The 18,419-nt window shown below is 45.4% G+C and overlaps 1 protein-coding gene across 1 annotated transcript in view; it reads left to right on the forward strand.

The window, feature by feature from the left end:
• rptor (regulatory associated protein of MTOR, complex 1) overlaps positions 1-18,419 on the forward strand; it is a 330,716-nt gene that overhangs the window by 224,935 nt on the left and 87,362 nt on the right. The window contains exons 20-21 of the mRNA XM_056279703.1: positions 28-168; positions 1,638-1,793. Coding sequence (XP_056135678.1) covers positions 28-168; positions 1,638-1,793 — 297 coding nt within the window. The remainder of the gene's footprint in view (positions 1-27; positions 169-1,637; positions 1,794-18,419) is intronic.

Below are 18,419 nucleotides of genomic sequence, written 5' to 3' on the forward strand. Positions count from 1 at the left end.
TACCCTGGTGTGTTTCTGTGTGTCCAGAGCCTGGTAACCTGACCCCAGTGAGGGACAGCCCAGCCATCCCCCGCCTGCGCTCGGTCAACTCCTACACCAACATCCGAGCAGCCACCACTGCCCGCAACCTTAACAAGAGCCTGCAGAACCTCAACCTCAGTGAAGAGGGTATGCCAATGCAGACGTAGGGAGAGTGAGAGGTAGAGATGAAAGACAGGATGCAAAGGGAGGGAGACAAACAAGAATAACTAGGGAATTTGAATAACTCTATAGGAGGAAGATGATAGTAAAGGATTATTCCGTTACCTACCAACACGGGGATCGCTGGTTCGGATCCCCGTGTTACCTCCGGCTTGGTCGGGCGTCCCTACAGACACAATTGGCCGTGTCTGCGGGTTGGAAGCCAGATGTGGGTATGTGTCCTGGTCGCTGCGCTAGCGCTTCCTCTGGTCGGTCGGGGCGCCTGTTCGGGGGGGGGGGGTAGCGTGAGCCTCCCATGCACTACGCCCCCCCCCGGTGAAACTCCTCACTGTCAGGTGAAAAGCAGCTGGCAACTCCACATGTATCAGAGGAGGCATGTGGTAGTCTGCAGCCCTCCCCGGATCAGCAGAGGGGGTGGAGCAGCGACTGGGACGGCTCGGAAAATAGGGTAATTGGCCAAGTACAATTGGGTAGAAAAGGGATGATTTAGTGAGCGGAATAGAGGAAACTTGTGCAGAGAAAGAAAGAGCTTGTTATATTGGGTTTTCTCCTGCTTCATCCACTGTAGACCTTTGTTATTGCCATCCTGGGGCTTTGTCTGCCAGCGATTCATCTCTTCACACTTAGGTTTGTTTGACTTGATGAGCATTAATAAAAGGTTCCCTCAACCCAAAGGTTGTGACCAGCTTTCAAAAAGGAAATAACGATCCCGTATTCGTTTGAAATCATAACTGTATCCCCAAATGTGCGTAGTCGTCTGGAAAGTGCTCACCGTCCCCATCACGGATGTGCCGTCGTTGGTCTGTATGTGGTCGCTGTGTTTACCTCACAGGCGCCACACGCCGGCTTGTGGCGTTCCCTCTAATCTGAATACAAACAAACATGTCTTCTGCTTTCAGAGTATGTGTGCTTTCCACAGATGTGCACATTTGTGTGTGCACGTGCCTACACACTGCACTGTTCATCCCGATGTTTTGTCAGTTTTAATCCCCCACCCGCCCACACCCACCCCGACTTCTCTGTATTAATGCTCACCAACTCAACACAACTGGCAAACAAACATAGCTAACACCTTGTCAATGAAACAATACAGCCAGACTGACTGAAGCTGAAAGTCACTGACCAACATCACATCACATAACCCGCTGGTGTTGATGCCGTCTCTGATTCACAATCACAATCCTTGATCCAAAAGCCGGCAAAGTTTGAAACTCAGTAAACACAGAGCAGAGCGTTTGGAAGTTGCTGGTGTTCTTCCTCTCGTTCTTCTGGTCAGTGCTTTAGTTGTTGGTCATATTAGTAGTAGTTGTGGGCAGTTGCAGCTAAAGTGTTACTCTCACAGCTTTACAACGATACCAAACATTTTATTTGAAGGTTGTCTATGAGGGTAAATTATGTCTGTGTGCAGCTGCTAATGGATTTGTGTTTCCGTCCAGGTGGTCCGGTAGCCTTTTCTCCTGGCAACCTAAGTACCAGCAGCAGTGCCAGCAGCACCCTGGGCAGCCCGGACAATGACGAGTACATCTTGTCCTTCGAGACCATCGACAAGATGAGGCGGGTGTCCTCCTACTCTTCTCTCAACTCCCTCATAGGTAACTACTACTGAGTGTGAGCAGCCATCACTACACCTCCCCTCAGCAAAGAACGTCATGATGCAGGAGACCAAACTGAACTGCAAACTCCCTCTTAAGTTCTGAATCATTTCATTTCAAAATGATGGCACTATACCGATCAGCCAAAACATTAAAACCACTTACAGGTAAGTGAATAACATTGATCATCTCGTTACAGTGGCGCCTGTCGAGGTTTGGGATATATTAGGCAGCAAATAAACAGTCAGTTCTTGAAGTTGATGTGTTGGATGCAGGAAAACTGAGCAAGAGTAAGGATCTGAGAGACTTTGACAAGGGCCAGATAGTGATGGTTAGATGGCTGGGTCAGAGCGTCTCCAAAACGGCAGGTCTTGTGGGGTGTTCCCTGTATGCAGTGGTCAGTACCTACCAAAAGTGGTCCAAGGAAGGACAACTGGTGAACCAATGACGGGGTCATGGGCACCCAAGGCTCATTGATGCTCGTGGGGAGCGAAGGCTAGCCCATCTAGTCCGAGCCCACAGAAGACCTACTGTAGCTCAAATTGCTGAAAAAGTTAATGCTGGCCATGATAGACAGGTGTCACAACACACAGTGCATCACAGCTTGCTGTGTATGAGGCTGCGTAGCCGCAGACCAGTCAGAGTGCCCATAATGACTCCTGTCTGCTGTCAAAAGTGCCTACAATGGGCACGTGAGCGTTGGAACTGGACCATGGAGCAGTGGAAGAAGGTGGCCTGGTCTGATCAATCATGTTTTCTTTTACATCATGTGGACGGCTGGGTGCATGTGTGTTGTTTACCTTGGGAAGAGATGCCACCAGGATGCACCATGGGAAGAAAGCAAGCCGGCGGAGGCAGTGTGATGCTCTGGGCAATGTTGTGCTGGGACAACCTGGGTCTGGCCATTCATGTGGATGTCAATTTGACACGTGCCACCTACCTAAACATTGTTGCAGACCAGGTACGCCCCTTCATGGCAATTGTATTCCCTGATGGCAGTGGCCTCTTTTCAGCAGATAATGCGCCCTGCCACATGGCACACATTGTTCAGAAATGGTTTGAGTAACATGACAGAGTTCAAGGCGTTGCTTGGCCTCCGAATTCCTCAGGTATCAATCTTATCGAGCATCTGTGGGATCTGTTGGAAAAACAAGTCCAATCCATGGAGGCCCCACCTCACAACTTACAGGACTTAAAGGATCTGCTGCTAACGTCTTGGTGCCAGGAAACATTCAGAGATCTTGTGGACTCCATTCTTCGATGGGTCAGGGCTCTTTTTGGTGGCACGAGGGGGACCTACACAGTATTAGGCAGGTGGTTTTAATGTTTTGGCTGATAGGTGTATTTCCAGCTGGAGGGAGAAGTTTCATCGATCAGTATTTAACACCACACATTCCATTCTCCAAAACGTTGCTGTTGTGTAAAATTCAAGTCTTATATAAGACAGTAATTTACGGGGCACCCCAGTGGCTCACCCGGTAGAGCGTGTGCCATATAAGGTGAGTCCTTAACCTCAGCGGCCTGGGTTCGAATCCGGCCCGGGAGCTTTGCTGCACATCATCCCCTCTCTTTTCCCTGCTTTTCCTGTCTCTCTTTTGACTATCGCTATCAAATAAAGAGGCGGAAAATGCCAAAAAAAGAAAAAAGAATCTTTAAAAAAAAAATAAAAAAGACAGTTATTTAATTGATATTTATATATCGGTACAGTTTAATACGAATCCAGGCTGCATTTTGAAAGCCTCTCACTTTTCTTTTTTTTTAATGCCCCATATCTTCCATCGGAGTGAAATTCCTTACGACTCATTATTTCTTTTCTGTATCTACACGGGCTAATTTCCATAATTAGGACATGTTCATCCAGAGAGGGGGAACTAATTAGCGGAGTCAGCTGGTGAAGGGTTTTGCTGGACTGAAAACGCTATAAAGACGTGGTATCCCATGGCACTTGGTTGCCCCGCGTCTCAGGTCATAATATTAGTTATGCAGATTTGGCCGTCTACGCTGTTTGCAGACTGCCAAATGGCAAGAATTAATTACCATCACGTACTAGCCAATACTGCTAAACAAAGACTGTCAGTAACTTAGCTGCACTTCCTAAAGTACCCGCATCTGTTCTTGGTGCTAGCCTAGCAGAGAAGTCCACTTTAACAAGGGTACGTTGGGCATCAAGCCATGATAGAGAGGACATCCTAAGAGCCTCCAGAACCTTGCTGATGCAAAGATGGTGGAGGCAAAGGATACGGTGCCAGTGCCATAAAAAAGGCTGCAGGCTAACCCTGTAGAAGGATAAATCTCACAAGAAAGCCAGTACTAGAAAGCAAAGAGGTTGCCTTAGAAATGGAAACAAGTTATAAAGGGGGGGGTTCTTTCTTTCTTCTTCTTTCGGCTTGTTCCCTGTTTCTCGGGGGTCGCCACTGCGGATTTTTGCCCTCCATAACTTTCTGTCTGACGCATCTCGCACTCCGACCCCCCTCATGTCCTCCTCTACCTGGTCTCTCCATCATTTCCTTAGTCTTCCTCTTTTTCTTTTGCCAGGTATTTCCAGGTCCAATACCTTCTTTCCTATACTGTCTATGGCGGCCGTCCAGGGGTCATCAACCCCGCTCCTGGAGAGCGATCATCCTGCCAGTTTTCTCTCCAGCCCTAATTCAACACGCCTGATTCTACTGATTACTTAGTTACCAAGATCTTATCAGATGTGTTAAATTAGGATTGGAGTGAAAACCAGCAGGACGTTAGCGCTCCAGGAGCAGGGTTGATGACCACATGCCCCCTCTCTATGCATGTCCAAACCATCTCAAGTAAAAAAAGGTCGAAAAACACAGAATGTGTATTTTATCATGCTTGAGGGGAAAGGGGTCAGCCCCTTGAGTCAAACTAACAATAAGGAGTTATTTTCTTAGTTCACATAACCCCATGTTCCACTTGCTTACCCCTGCAGCTCTGTGATCGGCAGCCCTCGCCATGCATTCTGGCAGGCTGATTGTGCGCAAGTTGAGAAACCATTAACTTGCTCCTAACCCCACAGGAGCGGAGGAAGGGAAATAGGGAATTCCTCCAAATATTTGATTTATTTATTATTTTTCAGTTTTCTTCTCTCCGTTTCTTGTGAGGGCTAGAAAAACACTCAAATTCCCAGAGCTGTCACGTCAGCTTTCCAGGAAGGAGTGAAGATTTAATTAAAAATTTAACGATGCTACTGCGACACATTTGTAAACTTGGTTTCCAAAAAATAGTACATTTGAAATGGTGGGAAAACTAGTTCAGGTATCTTGATGAAGTCCCTTTTTAAAGTGTTTCCCTTGAGTTTTTCCCAAATTAATGGTCCCCTCTTTTCAGTCATGCTCTGTTCATACCAGGTCAACTTAGTCTTCTCCATTTAATGTTTACTGCTCTCGTTTTATAAATGAGTGATGTAGCCTGTAGCATAGCTCAACAGTGTCCCATACCTCCATCCATCCATCCAAACCACTTATCCTGCTCTCAGGGTTGTGGGGATGCTGTAGCCTATCCCAGAAGTCATTGGGCGGCAGGCGGGGAGACACCCTGGACAGGTCACCAGGCCATAACAGGGCCAACACACGCACACATTCACACCTAGGGACAATTTAGTACGACCAATTCACCTGACCTACATGTCTATGACATCGGTCTCTGTGATTCATATTGTAACTTGGAATATAAGTTGGAGAAATACTCAGGTGAAGACACAATAAAGTGGCGATGAGGATAAACGGCATCCACGTATATCCTGCACTCGGCTGGAAGGAGGGTTTCAGGCCGGGCTTTTATTTTTGGACCCTTTCTGCCATGATTGTTGGACGCTAGCAGGAAAGCTAATTAGCTTCATTGTCGGGAGGATGACACATGGCAGTGAAAAAGGAGTCGTGAGTACAGTAAAACTAACAGGGGCGGGTGCAACAGACAGTAACTTGCTGACAAAGCTAAAATGGCGGGGCTGGTCAGTAACATTAGCCTGTATGATGAAGACACAGAGCGGTGGAGCTCCTATACAGAGTGTTTTGATGGCTTTATCCAGGCAAATGGCATTGAAAGAGACAAGCTTGTGCTGACATTTTTGGGTCTAGTGGGTCCCATGTCTCCTACCTCCATAGCTACTAAGTTCCAGGTCACCTTAAAGCTGCTGTGAGGAGTTTGTCTCTCAGAATTTATCAGCATCAGTGTAAAAGTGATGCCTTTTGGATGAAAAACATAAGGAAGTGAGAACATCAGCAGGAAGACTGGATGTTGCCGTAATGACTCCATATGAAACGGTGTACAGCACACAGAAGAAATACATAATCACAATTAGAGATACATTACCTCATCACTGTATATATCCTGCAAGCAGTTTTTTTCCAAAATACCCCTACGTCTCTTACTCTTCTCCTCAAAACAGATGCACAACCTACCCAAGGGTATGTGTAGATCTCTGAAACAAGAGGCAATGCTTGCACGAAATGAAGTTTTCCAGTGAAAGACTGCTGCTTTTTTTATTTTCAGGGGCAAAGTCAACAAACGTTCCAAACTCCTCGTATCGGCTTTACAAGATGTTCTTGAAGGGGAGGGTTTCTCTGAACAGCGTGCCTTATGCAACAACCGGCCATGCATACACATCCAGTTGTCAAGTAGGATTACAAGCTATTTCAGAAATCTTGTGTTATTCAACTATTTCCCCTCACTCCTTTTTCTCCTTACTTTATGTTCATCTGTTGTTGGTACAATCAGAATTTCGAAGTGGGGCGTCCAGGTAGTGTAGCGGTCTATTTCGTTGCCTACCAACACGGGGGATCGGCGGTTCGAATCCCCGCGTCACCTCCGGCTTGGTCGGGCGTCCCTACAGACACAATTGGCCGTGTCTGCGGGTGGGAAGCCGGATGTGGGTATGTGTCCTGGTCGCTGCACTAGCAGCTCCTCTGGTCGGTCAGGGCGCCTGTTCGGGGGGCGGGGTGGACTGGAGGGAATAGCGTGATCCTCCCACACGCTACATCCCACTGGTGAAACTCCTCACTGTCAGGTGAAAAGCGGCTGGCGATTCCACATGTATCGGAGGAGATGTGGTAGTCTGCAGCCCTCCCCGAATCGGCAGAGGGGGTGGAGCGGTGCAGACGTGTGGTACGTAAATACCCACAACAGTCCCGTTGGTAAACCATATGTCTTCAAGAGTGGCAAGTCTACCTCACAGGAAGACTAGTTTTAATATCGGGGGCACAGAAAAAACCAGAGAGGTGCAGTTTCTGGGGAAACTGTGTGGGCGAGCTGAACGTTGTAACAGAAACTGAACAGTTAAACTGTTTAAAACGTGTTTCTATGGGAGCGCTGGAGAGGATGATGACATCACCCACTCCTGCCAGGCGCCATACCCACCCATTGTAATGTCAGAAAAAGTGCATAAAACTTAAATTGTTATTTCTCAGAAAAAAATATGGAAGATATCAAAAGGCTGTTTAGAAGTCACAAGGCACAATATGTGCTGATCCATTTAAAGTCTGAATGAGGTTTGTGGCTGAAAGTATGAAGGGGTAGTTAGAGTTCAAAAGGGGCACGTTTGTACATTCAGTCTGTAGAATTCCATTGTAGAAAAAATGATCAAAAATGAATAAAAGGTATGAAAGAGTTGAAAAGTACAAAAAATGTGTGAAGGAAGCTCGGAATTTTAAAAGCTGGAAGAAGGTTTCTAGCGGAAAGTGTGAAAGAGTAGGAAAAGTTGAAAAAGTGCCGAATTTTAAAGAATCTGTCCCATTCATTCCAATGGCAAAAAAAAGTGTAAATAAAGTTGAATAATTCAGGAAGTATAAAAGATATCAAAAGTTGTATAGAAGCACGTGTCGCACAAATAAGCTGACATTTTTAAAGTTTGAATGAAGAAAAAAAGCAGAAAGTTGGTGAAAGAAGAAAGCGGATGAAAAAGGTGGAGACTAATTCATTCATTTGTTAATTATCCAAGCTGCTTATCCTAATTCGGGTCGCAGGGCGCTCGAGCCTGTCCCGGCACTCATCGGACAGAAGGCAGGGGAACACCCTGGAACGGTTGCCAGTCCATTGCAAGGCAGACCGACACATTCATGCACACATTCACACCCTGGGGTAATTTAGTAGCTACGATTCACCGGACTTGCATGTCTTTGGACTGTTGGAGGAGACTGGGCAATAATAAAGAAAAATAAAGGCGGTAATAATAAATAGTGGGAAGAACCTAAGTGTACTAGCTTCCAGCAGGCCTACTCAATACAGTTGGGTCCAAATGAATAAAAATATAATTCTTCTACAAATAGGCCCAATGCATAATTATATTTATATTAGGGTTATAAGTAGTAACTTCCTCCTGCTCCTTTTCAAACATACCGTTTTTGTTGGATTCTCTATTGAGAATTCTCATTGAATTCTTCTGGTTTTATTTTTATCATTTGTTGTTTTTTTCTTATGCTTAGTAATTTTTTCTTGTATTTTGCATGTCCGAAATAAAGACATTTGAATTTATGATACTATATTCTATTTTGAAATTAGTATTGCCCTTAAATAGAGTGGATATGAAAAGTCTACACACCCCTATTAAAATGGCAGGCTTTTGTGATGTAAAAAAAAGAAGAAGGAAAGAAACCAAAATAAATCATATGAGTGCTTTTTACACTTTTAAAAAAATTGAAACCTATAAAAATAAAGTGATAATCAGAAACATTTGCGGGGTGAGGGGGGGATACCAAACTTAGAATAACCTGGTTACACACCCTTTTATAATTGGGGATGTGGCTGTGTTCAGAATCAACCAGTCACATTCAAACTACACCTTCCATCAATTAAAGTGACTGTGGTTAACACCAAATAAAGTTCAGCTGTTCCTGTAGGATTGTCCTGACATCTTCTTGGTTTGCATCCAACTGCAAAAGCCACGGTCCACAAAGAGCTCACAAAGCATGAACAGGATCTCATTGTTGGAAGGTGTCGATCAGGAGAGGAGTACATAATAATCTCCAAGGCATCAGATATACCATGGAACACAGTGAAGACGGTCAACAACGAGTGGAAAAAATATGGCACAACAGTGACACTACCAAGAACTGGACGTCCCTCCAAAATTGACGAGAACACAACGAGAAAACTGCCAAGTACTGGTTGCTCACTACATTTGACAACAATCTCCTGTATTCTTCATATGTCTGGGCTGTGGGGTAGGGCGGTAGGATGGAAGCCTTTTCACACACAAACCCCCCCCCCCATCCAACTAGTACTACTACTACCTTCCAAAGACACTGCATGGACGATACCGGGACACATGAAATTGTGTCGCCATCTTCCCACACCGGAAGCGGGATTTCTTTTTCATTTCTTTTTTTCTCAAAAATGTTTCTGATGGTTTTTCAATTTATTTTTTTAGGTTGCAATTTCAAAAAAACAAAAAAAAAAGTGGAAAAAGTTCTGACGTGATTTATCTTGGTTTCATTTTGTACATCACAAAACCTGCCGTTTTAACAGGGGTGTGTAGCCTTTTTATATCCGCGGTACATTTAAACGGAGAAATTGATCGTTCAACTGAAATACAGCCAATAAGACCTTTATCTGGACAAAGATTCTTTTCCATTTTAGTGCACCTTTACTTACCTCTCAGGTATTATTGCAGATGCAAATGGGAGGGGGGAAAATGGGTAAAACAAACATCCTTCCCACACAACACTGCGGCACACTGCACTCTTAAGTAACTGGAACTGGTGAGACGTTATTAACTTTGCATCTTTTATTGTAAGTTCTGATAATAGTGCTTTGATTTCTGAAATTGTGAAGTTCTTTTTCTCTGTAGTTTCTTTTTTGGCGGCATGTCTCACTGTAGCAACAATCGTCAGGTCGTCATCATCATGCTTCATCATCATCATGATTCATCATTACCATGATTCATCAGATCAGGTGATCTGATGACTGTTCTCATTTCTCTTTTGTTTGGGGCGGGGGGGGCACAACTCACAGCACCAGTTGTCCTTATATGGTCTTTTGGAGGATTTAAAAGTTCACTGGCATGTATTTAATTTATGACAAAGAGACGTTCGACACATGAACAACAAAAAATGTGGGCAGATCAGGTTTTGTGAATCCAAAGTTCCATCCATCCAGCCATTATCCAAACCGCCTATCCTGCGCTCAGGGTCACGGTGATGCTGGAGCCTATCCCAGCAGTCAATGGGCGGCAGGTGGGGAGACACCCTGGACAGGCCGCCAGCGAATCCAAAGTTGATGTCGCATATAAAATTCCCAAAGGGAAGTGTAACAGGAAGTTAAGATAATGTTCTTCCGTGAGGCCCAGTGTTCCGTATAAATCTGGATGAAGAAGGTGTGATGATGTAAGCTAGTTGGAGACTAGCTAGCGGTCAGTGTAGCGCCTGAGGGTACGCTGCACTTGTTGAGGCACGAGCACGCATCTGCACCCAATACACACTCACTCTGTCATACACATACACACTTAACCTCTCACACATACACACACACATGCGCGTGCTAGTGCTTCTGCAAACACGCTTATTGAGTCACACATTTATGCACACACTTGTATCCATAATTCACACACACACACACGTTGTCTCAACTCGCACTCCCTCAGTCTTATACACACAATTTTTGGACACGTGCACGTGTTTGCCCCTAGAGAATTGGCTTTAGACATTGTCTGCCTGTTCCTGCTGATGTTCCCCTCGCTCAGCCTTCTGATTAGACGGGCCAGGTTATGATGTAATCTAGGATTTATCAATTAATCCAGCATTAATCAAACTCTCTGGACACAGGGTTGGTATAAACCTGGCCTTGAATCTGCACTCAGAGTTGAGACTTTTTTCTTTCTTTTTTTTCCCCCGTCACATGCTATAAGGCATCAATCCCTTGACATTAATGTTAGGTTAAAGGGGGGGGGGGCGTCTGGCACAGCACTGTCCTTACCCTTTCAGCCACTACATTTAGCACTCAGCATTCAGTTAAACCTCTTCAAACTGCCTGTGGGCCCTTAATGCCAGCTTGTAAACTGGTTAAAAGGCATATTGGCCCCTCGCCCACTAAGCTGTGCCCCTGCTATGGCCAAAACAAGTCCTTGCCTCCCACTGCACTTGTGTGTAACTTTAACCTAATAGTGTTCTGCATGAAATAATGGTGTTCTGCATGTAGTAACAGTGTTCTGCATGTAGTAATAGTGTTCTGCATGTAGTAACAGTGTTCTGCATGTAGTAACAGTGTTCTGCATGTAGTAACAGTGTTCTGCATGAAGTAATAGTGTTCTGCATGTAGTAAGTGTTCTGCATGTAATAACAGTGTTCTGCATGTAGTAATAGTGTTCTGCATGTAATAACAGTGTTCTGCATGAAGTAATAGTGTTCTGCATGTAGTAAGTGTTCTGCATGTAATAACAGTGTTCTGCATGTAGTAACAGTGTTCTGCATGTAGTAATAGTGTTCTCCATGAATCAAATCAATTTCAAATCAATTCCATTTGTATAGCCCAATATCACAAATTACAAATTTGCCTCAGTGGGCTTAACAGCAACACAACATCCTGTCCTTAGACCCTCTCATCGGATAAGGAACAACTCCCTAAAAAAAAAAAACCTTTAACAGGGAGAAAAAATAGGAAGAAACCTCAGGGAGAGCAACAGAGGAGGGATCTCTCTCCCAAGATGGACAGCGTGCAATAGATGCTGTGTTTATGCAATTTACATAATACAACATTGAAAGAGGATAACAGAATTATAATGGACTTATAAAATTTATGAAGAATGTGATGCGCAGGATGCCAAGCAGTGTCCAGATGCCATCGGAACAGTCCAGGACCCAGGCCACGCGACCAGCGTCGTCATGTAAAAAAAAAATTGTGAGGAGTGGAATGGCAGGTAGCATTCAAGTGGTGACCACCATCACCACAGAGACCTGGGAGGAGAACCGACTGCACGTGCACACAAGGGAGACTCACATGACACCATTCAAACACAGAAAAAGAGAAAGGAGAAGACATCATTCAGAGAGAGAAGTAATAGTGTTCTGCATGTAGTAATAGGGTTATGCATGTAGTAATAGGGTTATGTATGTAGTAATAGGGTTATGCATGTAGTAATGGTGTTGTGCATGTAGTAATAGGGTTATGCATGTAGTAATAGGATTATGCATGTAGTAATGGTGTTATGCATGTAGTAATAGGGTTATGCATGTAGTAATAGGATTATGCATGTAGTAATAGGGTCATGCATGTAGTAATGGTGTTATGCATGTAGTAATAGGGTTATGCATGTAGTAATAGGGTTATGCATGTAGTAATGGTGTTATGCGTGTAGTAATAGGGTTATGCATGTAGTAATGGTGTTATGCATGTAGTAATGGGATTATGCATGTAGTAATAGGGTTATGCATGCAGGAGAGCGGGTTACGACTGCGAGTGGCTAAAAAAAAGTATCCTCATGAATAATCATTTGTTGGGCGGCACGTTGGCGCAGCGGTTAGCGCGGTCGCCTCACAGCAAGAAGGTCCTGCGTTGGAGCCCCAGGGTTGTCCAACCTCGGGGGTCATCCCAGGTCATCCTCTGTGTGGAGTTTGCATGTCTCCCTGTGTCTGCTTGGGTTTCCTCCAGGTGCTCCAGTTTCCTCCCACAGTCCAAAGACATGTAGGTCAGATGAATCGGCCATACTAAATTGCCCCTAGGTATCTGTGTGTGTGTGTGTGTGTGTGTGTGTGTGTGTGTGTGGGCCCTGTGATGGCATGGCGGCCTTTCCCAGGTGTCTCCCCGCCTGCCGCCCAATGACTGCTGGGATAGGCTCCAGCATACCTGTGACCCTGAGTAAGGATTAAGCGGTGTGGATAATGGGTGGATGGATGGATAACATCCTTTTTTCATTTCAGTTTTCCCACTTGTGAAATTGATCTATACTTTATTCGAACTGGCAGTAAATAGGCTCTCTTAATTTTTACTTAATGATTTTACTTAAATTGTTTAATTTTTCAGTCATTGGCTGTTTGCTATCCTACTGAAAATAACACGTGTAAACAAAAATAATTTCAGTCGGCAAAAAACTGTCCTAGCCAACAAATCCCATTCCCACGGCGCCTTGTGTGGGCCCCAGACACACTCAATATCCCATTTGACTTTGTGTTTTGCCACATTAAGGACTTGGCTCCATTTCTACCTGTGTCTGTGGATTTGATATGTTTTACTATGTTACTGACAGCAAATGTGTGATGTAGGGTTTTTATGGTGCTTACAGCTCCCTTTTAAATGAATGTAGATCACGCCTCACAGAGATGTCTTTTCTGCTTTTCAACATTTTTGTGCAATTGCTGTCTCAACAGTTTCAGACATCCTAAGAAAAAGCACAAAACATCCCTATTCAGCCCTGAAAATATTTTATCTTTCAGGTTCAAAAAGACAGATGGTGTGGTTTTGTTGGCTTCATCAGAACATGACCTCCAGCATGCACTGGAGCGTGGCAGTTTGCAGCTGAGTGTGAAATGGCCGGGACGAGAGTCAGCACCTCCGAGTCTGAGGCCATGGTTCTCTACCGGAAAATGGTGGATTGCTCCCTCCGGGTTGGGGATGAGTTGTTGCCTCAGGTGAAGGAGTTCAAGTATCTCGGGTTCTTGTTCACGAGTAAGGGTAGGATGGAGCGGGAGATTGACAGGCGGATTGGTGCACCATCAGCGGTAATGCGGACGTTGTACCGGACCGTCGTGGTGAAGAGGGAGCTGAGCCGGAAGACAAAGCTCTCAATTTACCAGTCAGTCTTCGTTCCAACCTTCACCTATGTTCAGGAGCTTTGGGTAGTGACCGAAAGGGTGAGATTGTGGATACAAGCGGCTGAAATGAGTTTGCTCCATAGGGTGTCTGGGCTCAGCCTTACAGAGATAGGGTGAGGAGCTCGGACATCCGGAGGGAGCTCGGAGTTGAGCCACTGCTCCTTCGTGTCGAAAGGACCCGGTTGAAGTGGTTCGGACATCTGATCAGGATGCCTCCTGGGCGCCTTCCTTTGGAGGTTTTCCGGGCACGTCCAACTGGGAGGAGACCCCGGGTTAGACCCAGAACTCGCTGGAGGGACTACATGTCCAATCTGGCCTGGCAACTCCTTGGGATCCCCCAGGAGGAGCTGGAGGGCATTGCTGGGGAGAGGGACGTCTGGAGTGCCCTACTTAGCTTGCTGCCACCGCGACCCGACCCCGGAGAAGTGGCTGAAGATGAGATGAGATTGAAAAAGACTGTAAATCAATGACTAAGCCTCACATTTAGCTGAAAATTAACTTCCTTACTACCATGCATCCGGCTTTATCTGCAGAAATTTCGACACGAAGCGGGTGCCAGCGAGGGAGAAGACGTTGTCAGAGTGCTCAGCCAGTGAATAATACCTACCATCACATTGTGTCATGTGGACTTTGCAGAGGCAGTGCGGGGATCATTTGTGTGATCTGTTAATATAAAGCAGCAGTTAAATGGGAGAGGAACCGTATCATCATATTCATCAACTGGTTGTTTACTGCAGCAGCTAGCGAGTCTGGTTCGCCGTCCCGTCACATCCTGGCCCTCAGGCTATGGCCCAATTACCTCTTTAACTTCCCTCACTCCGTCACGTCTGCTTCCTCGCACACTCATCCTTCCCTCCAACTTTTTTTCCCTCGCTCACTCGTTTTCTTGTTCTTTTTGTACCCCTGATCATCCTCTTTTTCATTCCCTGTCTTTCACCCTCAGCTGTTTGCTCTCTCACTCTGTCTTTTTTCTCCTGTTGTTGGATCTTTCCCTCTATTCTCTGTGCACATGTGCCAGGGCATTTATAAGAGTGAAAGTCATATTGTCTAGCCCTCCCACCCCTCTGTTTGCCCTTCTCTTTCTCATTTTTGGTTGCTCTATTGACCTTCCCCATCTCTCTCATCCCTCCTCCTTCTCTCTGTCTCTGTCTCTCTCTCTCTGCGCCTGCATGCTGGGAGGTTGGGTGTACGAGTGTAAGTGAGGGTGTTGAATGACCTTGAGTGTGTTTTTTTGACATAATTCACTGTTTGTCTGCTGCTTTCACTTTTCTTACTACATGGTAGTAAGGTAAGAGGAGTTTACTTTTACTTCTTTGCTAATTGCTTGGAAGTGACTGGAGTAGCTGGTCAGAGTTTGGTGGTGTGCAGTATGGCGCCCCTCCCTGGTTTCCAGGGTTTGCCTCCCCTGGCTATCAGACATGGGGTTACAGCTGTGGCTGGCTCGCGGTACACTGTCGAACCTGTTCTCCTGGCTGCAGGAGAACAGGTCGGCTATGAGAATATCACACACGGCTCTCAGATGATTAAAGCCAGGGTGGTTTTTGTTCGAGAGGAGCGTTTGGTCCACCTGTTAGTTGAGAAAGGCCTGGTGCTAGACCAGGGTTCCCCAAACTTTTTCTTAGGAGGGCCAGCTCACTCTGCCTGGCTCTTTGGGAGGGCCGGAGTATGTCAGTAACAGTATGTCAGTACTGTGGACAACAACAGGTATACCTTAGTTGAATATTAACCCATTACATCTAATGCCATATTTCAATATGCCATTGTTAGCTGGGTTAATTTACATTGCCATGGCACATTGTCAGAGTTGTATATAAAACATAATAGGGAGGTAAGTAGAATTTAGAAATAAAATCAAACTAATTCTTAAGCATTCATCCATTATCTGAACCACTTATCTTGCTCTCAGGGTCGCAGGGTTGCTGGAGCCTATTCCAGCAGTCATTGGGCGGCAGGCGGAGAGACATCCTGTACAGGCCGCCATGCCATCACAGGGCCCACACACACACACGTGCATACCTAGGGACAATTTAGTACGGCCGATTCACCTGACCTACATGTCTTTGGACTGTGGGAGGAAACCGGAGCCCCAGGAGGAAACCCATGCAGAAATGAGGAGAACATGCAAACTCCACACAGAGGACGACCCGGGATGACCCACCAAGGTTGGACTACCCCAGGGCTTGAACCCAGGACCTTCTTGCTGTGAGGTGACCACGCTAAGTACTGTGCCACGGTGCCGTTGTTGTTAGTGCAAGTACTGAAATACATGAGTGCAGTATGCACTCTGCAGGTTTTGCATGAGCAATTCAGCAAGTGAACAAGAAACACGTGTGAAAGAAAAGATTTACAAGTCCCAAAATGGGTCCTTTAGAAATCGTATTAATTAATTAGTGACTAATTAATGATTTGAAGGAAACGCTTCGCCTTCCTTCTGTTCTCTGGCTAACTGACACAGCATCAGCGCATATAAATTCATTTTTATCACATATGACAATTGAAAAGCCCTGGGATGGACTGGCGGCCTGTCCAGGGTGTCTCCCCGCCTGCTGCCCAGTGACTGCTGGGATTGGCTGCAGCATCCCGCAACCCCAATTGGGATAAGTAGCTTGGATAATGGATGGATGGATAGACAATCGACAAAACGAGGAGTTTACCTCTCCGTGTTTCTTAGTGAACTGTGGGCTTACATCTTTCTGACGAGTAGGTTGATTTCAAGCTCCATTCTGGTCACAGCCAATCTCAATGAATGGTGCAAATGTTCATCAGTGAGTCTTGATCTCGTTGGACTTTTCAGAAGCTTTGTCCTTGAGAACGTTTGCTCGCATATACATATAAGTGCTACTGAAGATTGTCAAGGCTTTCGGTTTTTACTGATTTTCACTGAAAAATACCCAGATTTTTCTCCCGGATTTTATATTTCCACGGATCCACCAAAAGTTGTTCCTGTTCGTGTGAGGTTATGTAACAGTGTCCTCTTGTGGCGAAATTCGGCATGCTGGATGGCTTTGAAAAATAAAAACCGAAAACGCTGAGCCTTGAAGATTGTGCACATCTTGATACTCTGCATTTTAGTATTCAGATAAGTGTCATTGGGTAGGGCAGTATAAAAGTCAATCAAACTGCCTGACTTGAAGTCAGCCAACTCGAGCTGAAGAGATGGCGGGGCCTCATGGATGTCCACAGCAAATGGGTTTTGAAATGGACGAATGTCTTTCGTGCTGAGATGTAACTCAATGGAATCTCACCTCAGACTCTATCTTCAACATTTTCAGTGCCTCTACGCACTTTGTGACAGGGAACGGTACCTGTGGGTCCTCAGTGGCTACATTTTGCGTTATAGCAAGATGAGTAAAGTTTCCCTCACTCACCTGCCGCAAAAGCAGCTGTAGTTTCACCTGTACTGCCTTGATATGGGAGTACATTTCACAAATTAGTTTCCCCTTGCCTTGGAGCTGCAGATTAAGACATTCTATCACGTCAGTTAGAAGGGCAAGGTGCCATTTCCACTCTGGGTCTGTCAGCTCCATGACAGTTCTGCCTTTTGACTAAAGAAACGCGTCAACCTCGGGAAGCAGCTGATAGAAGCACTTCAAAGCTCTGCCGTGACTTAGCCATCGGATTTCCGTGTGGTACAATACATCTCCGTAATCGCATTCTAGCTCAGAGAGAAATTCTTGGAACTGCCTATGGTTGAGTCCATTCGCCCGAATGAAGTTCACACGTGACACCACGACTTTCATAACAGATTCCCACCTAACCACTTTGCAGCACAGTGCTTGCTGGTGGATAATGCAATGAATTTGCAATGGCCGTGCATGTCCTCACTCATCCATCTCCCTTTCAATGTGGCCGATTAGTCCCCTTGTAGCGCCAACCATGCTCAGTGCTCCATCCGTTGTTATGCTCGCTAACTTTGTCCGATCAAATCCCAAGTTTCCAATGGTTTGACAAACCTTGTCAAAAATGTCTCTGCAAGTCGCCGTGCCTTTGAGGCTTTGTAGTGCTGCAAGCTCCTCGGAGACCTTAAAATTGGTCCCATCTACTCCACAATTAACAGCTGCGCGGTGTCCTTAATATTGTTGCTTTCATCAAGTGCAAGCGAGAATTTTTTTATTTTTTTTTTAAGATTTCTCTTGCAGCTAATTGTGCACATTGGCTCCCAGATCTTCAGTTCTCCGTGTAATTGTACTTGCCGAAAGACTCACAAAACACAAGGCATCTTTTTTGTCGGAACGCGAATCCTCTGTGATTGCGGTTAAACACTGTTTTACGAACTCACCTTTGGTGAAGGCCTTTCTGTTCTTAGCTTAAATGGCCGTCTAAATCCGGTAGCCTGCAGAGGAAAAAATTTGGAATTTCAAGTGAAATGCATCTTAAGGCGGAAAGTCAAACTAAATAAACCAGAGGGCCGGATACAATATATCACACACAATGCTTCGGGGGCCACCCAGAATGTGGTGGCGGGCCGTATCCGGCCAGGGGGCCATAGTTTGGGGACCACTATGCTAAACGATCTGTTTGTAGCTGTCTCGCCATTATTTGTGCCATCGACACATATTACCGTGTCAGTGTACCTCCGTATATCCCAAACGAGCTCCATGAAAGAGAACTGAGTCATTTCAGAAAGTTTGCGAGTGGGTTCAAAGAAGTTCGTCTGGGTTGTGACGACACTACACTACAGGCGTCCATGTATTTAAATGAGTCTTCATAACTTCTAGAAGTGCCATTTAAAGTCAAATATGAAAACAGTTTCTACACTGTGTGTGCAAGTTTTGACGGTCTGAAGTGTTTTGAGTGTGGCATTTGTGGTGACTTCTACAGCATTTCTTCTAACAAAAAACTACCCCTCATGCAAGTATGGCTATATTACCATTAT

The sequence above is a fragment of the Lampris incognitus genome, chromosome 5 (assembly GCF_029633865.1).
Source record: "Lampris incognitus isolate fLamInc1 chromosome 5, fLamInc1.hap2, whole genome shotgun sequence".
Lineage (NCBI taxonomy): Eukaryota > Metazoa > Chordata > Actinopteri > Lampriformes > Lampridae > Lampris > Lampris incognitus.